At 55.7% G+C, this 13,015-nt stretch overlaps 1 protein-coding gene across 1 annotated transcript in view; it reads right to left on the bottom strand.

The window, feature by feature from the left end:
* The window catches only part of Tex264 (testis expressed 264, ER-phagy receptor), a 30,514-nt gene that overhangs the window by 1,938 nt on the left and 15,561 nt on the right, over positions 1-13,015 (bottom strand). Inside the window, 1 exon segment of the mRNA XM_042665937.1 lies at positions 2,525-2,693. Within this exon segment, the coding sequence (XP_042521871.1) occupies positions 2,525-2,693 (169 nt within the window).

Genomic DNA, 13,015 nt, shown 5'->3' with positions numbered 1-13,015 from the left:
TCATCCTAGCTACTCGGCAAGCTGAGAGCTGAGGATCACAGTTCAAAGCCAGCTTGGGCAGGAAAGTCCTTGAGACTCTTATCTCCAATGAACCACCAGAAAACCGGAAGTGGCGCTGTGGCTCAAGTGGTAGAGCGCTGGTCTTGAGCTGAAGAGCTGAGGGACAGCGCCCAGGCCCAGAGTTCAATCCCCATGGCCAACAAAAAACAAAAAAGATGCCCGCTGAGGTCTTTACTGGCAGAGGTGGAGTGAGCCCCGGGGAAGGCCAGACTGCTGGTCTGGGGGGTCCTCCTCTTGCTTTGGGTCCCTGGGAGGGCTCCCCCAGGGCTTTGTAGATGTTTCTTGCTGACAGTGGAATAGAGCTCTAGTTCTTTACTCTTTTTCCCCCCTAGCCCTGGGGCTTGATCTCAGGGCTTGGCTACTGTCTCTGAGCTGCTCTAGCTGCCACCACAGGGCAGGGGATGTGAAGGAAGCTCACCACCTCCCTCCCTCCCTCCTCCTCCTCCTGCCCACAGCCAATGCAGGATCAAATATGCATCGCTTCTCCAGAGCTAAATAATACATCAATGTAATAACAGGCAGAAGGCAGCTAATCACCCCCTTTCACCTCTCAGCCCAAGCCGGGGCGCCGGCAGGGAGGCAGGCGGGGACAAGCCATGGCTTGGGGTGGCCGGGCACCCGCTAGGGCCCTGCTGTGTAAGTTGGCACTGCACCTGGCAGCTGGGTGCAGAGTCCGCCCTGGGGTGTCGGGGCCAAGTCCTGTCGGAGGTGGACAGACCCCCTGTGCCCCCACATTAGGGAGTAGGCGGGGGGGGGGACAGGCCGAGGAGCGGAGGGAGGGTTGGGAGAGCTGCGGCTGCAGCCAGCTGCAGCGGGTCGGGTGCCAAGGAGTCTTTTTTACCACCATTGGCAGGCAGTGTTTGAGAGCCAAGGGAGTCGGGTGGGAAGAGTTGGGCCACTGAGGGCAGAAGTAGGCAGCGGTGGGAGGTCACAGGAAGGTCAAGGTGCTCCTCCTTCCTGCCAGGGGGGGGACTGCTTGGGCTTACTGACCTTGTGCCATGTCCCGTGCCCCCCAGTAGGAGCATGAAGAGTTTCTGCTGGGCACCACAAGGCAGAAGGGAGCAGTACCCCATGGAGGTAATTAAGTGGCAGATGAAGTTAACTGTGTTGGACACGAGCCCCTAGGGAATGATGACTGCCTCCCAGTAGCCTGCTCCCTATCAGCCCCCCCGCCAACACCCGGCTCTCAAGGGTGACCTTGGCTATTCGAGGCTGGAATGGGCAGTGTGTGCAAGAAGGGAAGGGGGCTGGGAGCCGGTGGTGGCTCGCGCTTGTCATCCGAGCTACTCAGGAGGCTGAGCTCTGAGGATCAAGGTTCAAAACCAACCCCAGGCAGTGATGTCCTGTAAGACCCTTATCTCCAATGAACTACCAGAAAACGGGAAGTGGCGCTGTGGTTCAAGTGGTAGAGCGCTCGCCCTGGGCTGAAGAGCACAGGGACAGCGCCCAGGCCAAGTTCAAACCCCACGACAGACAAAAAAAAAAAACAACCCCCCCAAAAAATCCCCAAAAAACTCAAAAAAAAAAAAAACCCACAAAATAAAACAAAAAACAGAAGAAGCAGGGAAGAGGACCAGGAGCCCGTGGCTCACGCCTGTCATCCTAGCTACTCAGGAGGCTGAGATCTGAGGATCACGGTTCAAAGCCAGCCCAGGCAAGAATGTTTGTGAGACTCTTTTGTTGTTGTTGATTTTTTTTTTGCTTTTTCGTCAGTTGTGAGGCCTGAACTCTGGGCCTGAGTGCTGTCCCAGAGCTTTTTAGCTCAAGGCCAGCTCTCTGCCACTTGAGCCACAGAACCACTTCCAATTTTCTGGTGCTTTATTAGAGATAAGAGTCACATGGACTTTTCTGCCTGGGCTGGCTTTGAATAGCAATCCTCAGATCTCAGCCTCCTGAGTAGCTAGAATGACAGGCGTGAGCCACCGGTGCCCAGTGTCTGTGAGACTCTTAACTCCAGTGAACCACCAGAAAACCGGAAGTGGCACTGTGGCTCAAGTGGTAGAGTACTTGCCTTGAGCTGAAGAGCTCAGGGACCGCTCCCAGGCCCAGAGTTCAAGCCCCATGACTGGGGGGGGGGGGGGGGGAAGAAGGGAAGAGGGATTGTTCCTCTCCTTACAGCCCTGTGGTAGAAGTTGTGGAGTTCAGCACCACACAAGGCTCTACCAAGACAGTCTACGATTGGGTCCTTTGGGATAGCCTGGGATCAGAAGAAGTCGTAGCAGGGGTGGGGGTGGCCTTGGAGTTGAGCAAGCAGCTTGCTGGTCTGGCCCTGGGTCATTATGGCTGCTAGCAGGTGCATGACCTTGCTCTGGTTTGGGGGAGGGAGGAATTCTGGGAGGGCCCATGAGCACCCAGGCTGACACCATAAGGGGCTGGCCCAGACAGAGGAGCCCCTTCAATGTCCTGGTTGCCAGGAGAGGGGCTCCAGGCCGGACCCCCTCCTCGGCCCCCCTTCTTTCCGCACCTGTGCCGTCCGTCTGGGGATCGCAGCTCTCCACAAGTCCTCTGCATTTCCGCTCTGTCTCCTTCACTTCAGGCACATAGAAATCTCCCTGCCGTGCCAAGGGGCACACGAAATGGATCTGGTCTTGCTGGTAAATCTCCAGCCGGGGATGGGCACACAGCTTCCGCTCCTAAGGCAGAGTGGCAAGGGGGATGGAAATAAGCCTAAATTAGGGCTCCTCGCCAACTTGTTCCCACAGCCTCGGGAGACGGTTCGCCGCTCACTCCTTCCGGTGGGGTTGGCTGTGTTCCCCAGCTTGTAACTCTCTCAGCGTTCAAACTCCTATGGAGAGAGAGGTGAAAAGTACCTCAGAGTAGGACCCCCCCCCAAATGTCAAGTTGAGGTGATCCTAAGACTCTGGAGTTGATTCTCAGACATGGATGTCTGAGACCAAAACACTGGTTTCAGAACCATGACACCCCAACTATCCAGAGCTGACACCATGGCTGGGTTGTCAGACTTGCCATCCCACAACTCTCTGGCCCGGATATCCTCTTTCTCCCGGACATTGCTGACCTATACAGTGGTATTAGGTGAAGCCAGTGCTCCTGACCCTAGCGCCCCTAGGCCCCGCCCACAGTCCCCACTTCCACTCTTTTTATTTTGTTGGTCGTGAGGCTTGAACTCTGGGCCTGGGTGCTGTCCCTGCACTCTTCAGCTCAAGGTGAGTGCTCTACCACTTGAGCCACAGCGCCATGTCTGATTTTCTGGGTGGTTTATTGGAGATAAGAATCTCACGGCCTTTCCTGCCCTGGGCTGGCTTTGAACCGTGATCCGCAGATCTCAGCCTCCTGAATAGCTAGGATGACAGGCGTGAGCCACCGGCGTCCTGCCCCACTTCTACTCTTTTTCCCCTTGCTCCTTTTAGGTCTGTCTTTGAGACTCTCCAATGCGCCTTCCTGGTAGCTGTGCTCAGAGTTTTAGCTGAAGAGGAGGAGGCAGAGCCTGAGCGGAATGAGCAGGCAAGACATGCAGGTCTAGCACTGGCTATGACCCAGAGGGCTAAAGTATCAGCTTCTAAGGCCTTAAGCTGTGTGAGGCATACCATGCATACCCCCCCCCCCCCCCACGTCTTCTCTCTCTGAGTATGTGACACATTCCAGAGCTGCCCTGAGGAGGGGAGGGGGGGGGTCAAGTGTGTCTCATTTCAGCCTCCCCCTCCCCCTTTCCTGTGATAGCGCACAATTACCCACCAAGACAACTGCGAGGCCCCTGCCCTGTCACCGCTCACCCGCCAACCTTCACAACGTGGCTATTTATAGCACCCACTGGCTCTCACCACGAACTCTGCAATGAGCCTTCCACTTAACAGTAATGAGAGACTTATCGCCTGGCGGGGAGAAGCCACTCCAGGACTCCACTTGTCTGCTTGCCTGACCGATCCAACGGTTGACAACAAATTGGGGAGGGAGGGAGGGATGTAAAATGAACCCACGGTGGCAAGGGGAGGGGAGGATGGAGGAGGAAGGCTGCCAGAAAGACAAGATCCAGCCAGACCCTCGTGCCTGCGGGAGGAAGGGAGCATCCAGGAGGGCCACCCTGGGGGTGAGTGGCCTGGGCCATCAGCTGTGAGCTTAGCCACAAACTCCACTGGTGACCCGGGCAAAGCCTCTGATCCTGAGCTTCCTTCCCAATGGTGAGCGCAACACCTTAGCTTGCTAGGTCAGTGAAATGAAGCCATTTTTAGATTGAGTCTATAATTTTTTTTTTTTTTTTTTTTTTTTTGTCGGTCATGGGGCTTGAACTCTGGGCCTGGGCGCTGTCCCTCAGCTCTTCAGCTCAAGGTGAGCGCTCTACCACTTGAGCCACAGCGCCACTTCTGGTTTTCTGGTGCGTTCATTTGGAGATCAGAGTCTCACGGACTTTCCTGCCTGAACCACGATCCTCAGATCTCAGCCTCCTGAGTAGCTAGGATGACAAGCGTGAGCCACTGGTGCCTGGCTCAAAATAGACTTTAAAACCAAATCTTTTTGTGTGTGGGTGAAGGGGCTTGAACTCTGGGCCTGGGCGCTGTCCCTCAGCTCTTCAGCTTAAGGCGAGCGCTCTACCACTTGTGCCACAGCGCCACTTCTGAGTCTAATCTTCTGTATCAATCTGGTTGCTGTCTGGGTCATCAGAGATGGTAGGGAGTGGGGGAGAAGTAAAGAAAGCTGGGAGGGCAGAGGGGATGTTCCCAGAAATTAAATCCTATGTCTACCTGGAGATTCCAGGAACGACGAGAACTCTAAGCCCTCCAACAGCCCCTCGCCGACAACTCTGGTCATCTCCCTAACTCTTCTTCTGGAGGAAACGCTGGCAGGAACGGGGGAGAAAGTGAATAGTGATCTTCCCGCCCTGGGCATCAGGGTGGGCAGTATCAAGGAGCCACCCTGTGCCACCTGCTCTGCCAGCCCCCTCGTTGGCAGGCGGGAGGCAGCTCCGTGGCTTCTCTGTGCATCTGCCTCCTCCAGAGAGCCCGGCTCTGAAGTTGCCTGGCTGTGGACAGCCCCGTTGCTATGGAAACTGCATCCTCCATCCTTGCTACTGCCTTCATCTCAAAGCTATGGGGGGGGGGGGGAGAAGAACAGAGACATGGGGGGAAGAGACAGAGGACGGAGAGAAAAAGCTGTGGCCTGGCGACACAACTCTTCCTTTTCTGCTCATCTCGCTCGTCTCCTAGCCTCCTACACAGACAGCTCCACAGCTGCCCAGGCCTGCCTCGCTCGCTCGGAGCCAGCTTGAACCCACCCCCTGCCACCTGGGGGCTCCTGGTCCTCCCTACTGGGGAGGGGAGGGAGGAGGGTTGGGGAGGGGGGGGGAACTTGGAGCTAATTAAAATCTCATTGACTGCTCAACCCCACATCATTAAAAACACATGCCAGATCCTGTCAAAATTCGGGCTTGGGGTGGGGGCAAATGGAGAGGGAAGGAAGGAAGGAAGGAAGGAAGGAAGGAAGGAAGGAAGGAAGGAAGGAAGGAAGGGAGGAAGGAAGGAAGGAAGGAAGGAAGGAAGGAAAGGGGTGAGCTTCCCATCTCAGCCTGTAGGCTGTGAGGGGGCTTAGTCACTAACTAAAGTGGTCCTTTCTGGGTGAGCCCTGGCACCCCCATCCCACCCCTTACCCCCCCCCCTCCAGCCCTGTGCTCTGTCCACTGAGCAAGAATGAGTCTCATGTCCACTGAGCAAGAATGAGTCTCATGTCCACTGAGCAAGAATGAGTCTCATGGGGAGCCGAGGGTGGAAAGTGAAGCAGCAAGACTGGCCATATGCTTTGTCCCCGAGAGATGGGGCAGTGAAGGACAAGCCCTTTCTCTTCTGGACAGGTGCGGCCTCTGGGGGCTGGTGTGGGGGGGGGATGGGGGATGGGACAGGACAGCCATGGATGGCTCTTGGGTCCTCACTACGCAGCAGGAGCCCCAGCCTGTGTAACATGTCGATGAGCCAGCGAATATTGGAAAAGCATTGGAGGGAGGCAAGGCCAGCTGCCTCTTCCTCAGCTAGCCCCAGGGAGCCCTGGGGGAGGGAGGGCAGACTGTCAGTGGCCAAGGACACCACTCAATGCCATTTGGGGCTGGTACGGCTGGGGAAAGGAGCAGGTATGGGCCTGAAGTCCTCCTAAAAAAACCTATACCTGGAAGTACTGCTAGCACAGAGGATCCTGCCCAGCCATGACACCATTGGCCAACTCACAAGCCTACAAACCAGAGCATTGGCACACACACACACACACACATGACCTCGATCATCAGCACACAGTGACACAGGAGAGCCAGGAGATGAGAATGAGCAGCTAACCAGCTCATGAAAGGCCACCTGCAGGACACACCACAGCCTTACTCCTCCTCACCTCCAGCTGAGCTTGACTTTCAGGCAGGGCCAAGCATCAACCTAGCTGCTCAGGGCTCCCGCAAAGAGCTGGACTGGCCACAGTGCCGGGTTTTCTGAGTGATTGATTGGAGATCAGAGTCTCTCGGACTTTCCTGCCCAGGGCTGGCTTTGAACCGCGATCCTCAGATCTCAGCCTCCTGACTAGGATTGCAGGCATGAGCCACCAGCGCCAGGATTTCAAGACTTCGTTTTTATGGTAGTCCCATTATGGATTCTTTTAGGGGTTTTCCAAGGTACACATTTACCTCATTTTTTGGGAGTTCCTTACTTTGGAGATCTGTTCTCATCTTCCTCCCTCCCCCCCCCCCCTTTTTTTTTTTCCAGTCCCAGGACTTGAACTCAGGGCCTGGGCACTGTCCCTGAGTTTCTTTGGCTCAAAGCTAGCCCTCTACCACTTGAGGCACAACACCGGTTTTTTTTCTGTGTATGTGGTGCTGAGGAATCAAACCCAGGACTTCATGCATGCCAGGCAAGCGCTCTACCACTGAGCCACCTTCCCAGCCCTAATCCCTTTCATTCATAGTTTGGGAAACTGAGGTTTCCAGGGAAGCTACCCCTGTGTCCACAGCTCAACTAAGGGCTGGCTCTCTATGCCACTTCCTCTACCTCTCTCCCCTCCCTCAGTCTTGTTTCCTTGGCATCACAGTTCCAGAGCTTTGGGCTTTCCTGCAGACTTTCCTTACCCCCCCCCCCACATCACCCCACAGACAGGGCCTAGGTTCTGACCAGAGGCCTGGGGGGGTGGGGCGGGGCGCGTGGATGAGAGGAAATCAGGGAGAGAGGGAAGTTGACGGAAGTTCCCTGGCAGAATAATAACAACGTGCAGTGATCTAGCCACAGATTGCCTGCTTTGCACATGCCATGCAGACCGGCTGCCTAAGGGGCCTCCGAGGTCTGAGGCCCCCCCGCCCCCCCACTCGCCGGGACTGCTGTGTGCAGGCGGGCGTGCTCATCGGCGTCTATGTAATTAAAAATGAGCATGCACCACTTCCCCCCAGTGAGGAGATCCCACCACCTCGGGTAGGACGCAGCAGCAGCTGCTGCTTGCCGACTCCCTGGCCGCCTGGCTGTTCAGCTTGGCATGAAAGAATGTGTAGGACTGGGCCACAAAGGATGACCAGGGAGGCCCAAGGCCCCTCGCTCCAGTGAGACCGGAGGGAAAGGGCCACGGACAGGAGCCGGGCGTTGGTGGCTCACGCCTGTCATCCTAGCTACTCAGGAGGCTGAGATCTCAGGATCACAGTTCAAAGCCAGCCCGGGTAGGAAAGTCTGTGAGACTCTGATCTCCAATCAACCACCAGAAAAGGCCAGAAGTGGTGCTGTGGCTCAAGTGGTGGAGCACTAGCCTTGAGCTGAAGAGCTGAGGGACAGCGCCCAGGCCCAGAGTTCAGGCCCCATGACCAAAAAATAATAATAAGTCTCCAAGGTAAATGAATCCATTTTGTTTCGTATCAGGCGGCCAGTTAGAAAACACAATGGACATAAGCAACCAAGGGCTTCTTGGAATCAGATCTAGCTGGGGGCTCATCTGGGAGCCCCCTAAATGGCCGGGGATAGCAGGAAAGCCAGGCAGGCAGGGCCAGGCCCAGGCGGGAGCCAGGGGGAAAAGACTGGAGAAGGGAGAAGGTGTGAGGGAGCGAGGTGGGTGGCGAGGCGCGGGGCCTGGCACCCCCAGCTTGCTGTGCCTGCCGCCACCGCTGCCTGAAGTCTTTTCATTTTCACCTCAGAGCCGGCAGCTTGCCACACAATTTACACCTCTGCTCATCTCCCTGGTGCCACAGAGGCCCTGGCTTCCTGGGCAGCGCATGGAGGGGGGCCCCAGCGGCAGTCAAGCATTTAGGGTGGGCTGGGGCACGGAGGAGCAGAGAAAGGATGATTTTCCCCTATAAACAGGCATTGGGACACGGCGGGGCGGGGGGGGGGGGGGCACACTCCCTCGTTCCTGAATGAACTAGCCACGCCCTTTCCTCTCCCTGGAGCCCAGATGGCCCCCCCCACACCCCATCCTAGCTATGATCTGGTCTTCTTGTAGAGTGGTATCATAGGGCTGGGAAGGACAGTTTTGAGTAGCCCAGGGGACAGTCAGCCTGAGCTCTGGGTTGGTCAAGATAGATGCCTTCCGCTGGGCACAGGTGGCTCACGCCTGTCATCCTAGCTACTCAGGAGGCTGAGATCTGAGGATCTCAGTTCAAGGCCAGCCTAGTCAGGACTAAGTCCGAGAGACTCTTGTTTCCAATGAACCACCAGAAAACCAGAAGTGGCGCTGTGGCTCAGGGGTAGAGCGCTCGCCTTGAGCTGAAGAGCTGAGGGACAGTGCCCAGGCCCAGAGTTCAAGCCCCATGACCAACCAAAAAAAGAAAGAAAGAAAGAAAGAAGATGCCTTCCACATCCAGAGGCTACTAGATAATGGCCCTTTTATCACATCCCCTTCCCCAAAACCAGAGGTTCTTGGCAGTATCTGTTGTGGTATTGATTGTTGATTGATTGATTGTCAGTCCTGGGATTTAAATTCAGGGCCGGTTACTGAGCTTCTTTTGCTCAAGGTTAGCACTCTACCACTTGAGAGCCACAGCACCACTTCCAGCTTTTTCCACTTATGGGGGACTGAAGAATGGACTGTTATGGGTTGTTTTTTGGGTTTTTTTTTTGGTCAGTCCTGGGGCTTGAACTCAGGGCCTGGGCACTGTCCTTAGGCTTCTTCGACTCAAGGCTAGCACTCTACCCCTGGAGCCACAGTGCCACTTCCGGCTTTTTCTCAGTGTGTAGTACTGAGGAATCGAACCCAGGGCCTCATGCATGCAAGGCAAGCGCTCTACCACTGAGCCACCTTCCCAGACCAAGGACGTTGAGTTCTGTTGGGACTCACAAGTTGATGAAGACCTTGCAGACTGATTAACCAGCAGCAGGAAGGCTGCTCGGTGCAGAGGAGAGTCTTGAAACCAAGCACCTGGGAGCAGGAGGAGCTGGGAAATGCCAGAGGGGAAGGACGGGTGAGAGGGGCAGGCAGGATGCAAGGGGAAAAGAGGCAAGCAGGGAAAAGGCCAGCTCCAATTGGTGCTCCAACCACTCCTGTCTCAAGGAAGTCCTTCCCCTTTGGGGCCCCTGGGTTTCCTGTCTGCATCACTAGATGACTGTCTTTTGCTTTTAGGGCTCTGCCAAAGAGCAGAGTCATTCTCTCCGCCTCGAATCCCGCCCCCCCCCCCCCCCCCCCCCCGGCCCACACCTGCAGGTTGCTGGAGAAGAACACCAGACAGTCTTTTCTGGTTAAGTTCCATCCGCCTAAGGAAGGCGGCGGCTCCCTCAGGACTGGCGATGGTGGCCCAACCCCACACAGCGCTACCCAGACAAGCTTCAGCCCCCTGGGTCTTGCGGGGCTGCCAAGCTACAATATCTGAGCTGGGTATTTTGAGAGTGGTGGCTCCCACGCCCGCCCCAGCAAAGGCTGGCTTTGTGCTTTCAGTCCTGGGGGAGGGGAGGAGAAAAGGGGTGGGGCAAGAGAGGCTAAAGAGCCCGTTTCCATGGCTCGGGCAGCAGGGGGTGGGGAAAAGAACTATGGTCCCTGGGGCCCCTCCCCTACTTCAACCCCCTAGAAGGATCTGGGGGAGCCAAGCCCTTGCATTGCATAGTAGGAGGGTAAGGTGGTGGCTTGGGGGTATCTACTCCCAGCTAACTTCTGATTCCCTCTTTCAGAGCTTGGCCAGGGCTGCTGGCTTCCCACCCCCACCCCATCTCCCCTGTGCTCAAGAGCCCTGCTCTAAGGTCGGGCTTGGACACTGTCCCCCATTGTTAGTGGTTCCCAGGAACCCCCCAGGATCCAGACTAACTTCTTGGGCCCCAACTCTTCTTCCTCCTTGATTCTGGTCTTCCCAGATTCTAAGGCCTCTTCTGGACCTATTAGGGTCTAAGGAATCATGCCCATCCTTCTAGGTGCAGTTTGATGCCATTATTCCTCAAGGGTTGTTTTGCTTTCTCCACCACCGATTCCATCCCTTCCCACCCTCCCCTTCCTCCACCCTCGGCATGGTTCAGCTTGGGGCTAGGAGACAGTGAAGGGGTGGCTGGGGGAAGGGATTGCCGCTCAGCCCTAGGTCCTGGGGGGCTGTGAGTGCCCTCTTCTCTGCGGAGGCAGGCCAATTAGCAGCTGGCAGTTTTGGCAGGTCACCTGGCCGCGGAGATCTGGAGAAGGAAGAGTGGCAATCCAACAGCCTAGAGGACATGAAGCGCCAGGAAGTGCCCGGAGCAGCTGCTTCCTGTGCCTGGAGCCTAAGGCTGATCCCAGGCCTAGGGTACCCAGTTTGGATTCAGCTATTTTATCCTTTGGTGACCTCCTCTCTCGAGGTCTCTGACTTCCTGTTTGAGGATGCTGGCTTTAATTAGGACACTTTAGTGAGGCTCCTCTCTGGTCCTCTTGCTCAGATCAGTGCCACACAATGGAGGACTTAGTAAAGAAGTCTTGAATAAGGGACTGAGCTGTGGTGCCCAACGTTTCTTCTTTTTTTTCTTTGCTGGTGCTGGGGAGCAGCTCTTGTACGTGCTTTACCCCTGAACTCCACCCCAGACTAACCACCCTGCTTACAGCTTGGAACCTTCCCCTCTGAGCCTAGCAAAGGTGGCAGGCAGGGAGAGGGAGATGATCATACACACGCACGGCGAATTGCCCATCCTCCCAACTCCAATCCGTTACCTGGACTCCTGCTGCCAGGGTGCCCTGCTGGTCTTCGCTATTGCTCTGAGTCCTAGCATAGTCTTGGATCTCCCATCCCCACCCCCCACCCTGCCCCGCCTGGCACCCCAATGACTCTCTCAAAAGTCCATGAAAACAAAACATAGGATTCAGGAGCCTAGGAGACAGCTTCTGACCAGGCTGCTGTGAGTTTCCTCCTAGTCCATGGCTCACTGAGCTGACTCACAAACCTCCTGCTGGGGATCCTGCTCTCCCCGCCTTCCCAGATGGCTGCCATGTTGTCACCCGCCACTTGAGAATTCAGTTGCCTCCCCAAAGTGAGGAGCTCTGCAAGGATTCCTCTCTCCCACCCCCCTCCTCCCACTCCACCCCCCTCCCCTTCCCCTGCTGCTTTTCAGGTCCTGCTTCTAATTGGAGTGACAGTTCCCCCCAGCACCTGCCTTTTCTGGAAGGTTCCCCTTGACCTGCAAGAGGATGAGCAGGGTCCCTCCTCCCAGCTCCACTCACACTACGGCTGCCACAGCATTTGCGCCAACTCGGGACAGACATAGGGGTAGTGAGCTGTCTGGCCAGGGCTACATATCAACAAGTACAGACGTCTGTCCATCTCGCTGGGCCTTACCAATCTCGGCACAGCCCTTAGATTCCTCCCTCAGAGTGGTCTGAGAAGTATGGACTTGAGATTCCCTTCCCCTTTATGCCCCACCTAGCTGGACAATACCAATCTCACTGTCTCAGAACCGGGACACCAAGGCTCACTTTGATAACACCTCCCACAGACCTTCTCTCTAATTCTATGGAGAAAGGGCCAAGTCTGACCACCAAGGACTACGAGGGCCCAAGCCACTTAGCCACGCAATGCTCTGTCTTCCTAAGCTTGGGAGAAGATGCTCAAGAATTTTTATGAAGAGCCAGGTGCTAGTGGCTCGCGCCTGTCATCCTAGCTACTCAGGAGGCCGAGATCGGAGGATCGAGGTTCAAAGCCAGCCTGGGCAGGAAAAGTCCATGGGACTCTTATCTCGAATAAACCACTTAGAAAACCGGAAGTGGCGCTGTGGCTCAAGTGGCAGAGTGCTAGACTTGAGCTGAAGAGCTGAGGCATAGTGTTTAAGTCCAGAGTTCAAGCCCCGTGACCAACAAAAGAAAAAAGAAAAGAAAAGAATGGTATGAAGAACCTCCCTCAGAGCATTCCCAGAGATCACAAGATCCAGGAGAATGGGGTTTATGGAGAAGATTCAGGACTTCATTAGGAAGAGGAGTCAGGCAGAGAGAGATTGGGCTAGGCTAGTCGGGCACTCAAGGATCTGCATCAATTGCCATGGACAACTTTGAGCCAAGTTCCATGGCTTTCACACACAACCTACACCAGGGACCCCTTGTCCCCTCAGTCAGTCCTGGGCGCTCCACATGCTTAAAGCCTTCCTTGACAATTACTGAGACTGGTTCGATCCTGAAGTGCATTTAGGGGGTCTTTGCCCATTTCTCTGGGTTCGGCAGGCAGCTTTCAAGTTCAAGGAAGTCCCCTCTCCTTGCTGCAAGCAAACACCCCATTCTTGGGAGTCAAGTCTCCTGCCCTGGACCAACTTTCCTAGGGGTCCATCTTTGTCTACGGAAATGGGTCACCCAGTGCCCAGGAATCCTGCATACACGCCGTCTCACAGTGCTCAGCCTGGGGACCTCTAGTAGTTCATGTGGAAAAAAAGAAAGAGAAAGAAAAAAGAAAAAAGAAAGCATCTCGGTTTGCCAGGCTTCTAAGCTGAGGATGCTTGACCACAGACAGAGCCAGCGGCTGGCACGCAGATCACAAAGCCACCATCGGGCCATTCCTTCCAGAACCCCAAGGGACCTGACAAATGCATCTTTCTGAGCTTCTCACAGTGACCCCCCCCATCCCCCACCCCCA

This window comes from Dipodomys spectabilis, unplaced genomic scaffold, assembly GCF_019054845.1.
Source record: "Dipodomys spectabilis isolate Male_0828 unplaced genomic scaffold, ASM1905484v1 ptg000360l, whole genome shotgun sequence".
In the NCBI taxonomy this organism is placed as follows: domain Eukaryota; kingdom Metazoa; phylum Chordata; class Mammalia; order Rodentia; family Heteromyidae; genus Dipodomys; species Dipodomys spectabilis.
This window is presented reverse-complemented; position numbering and strand designations above follow the sequence as displayed.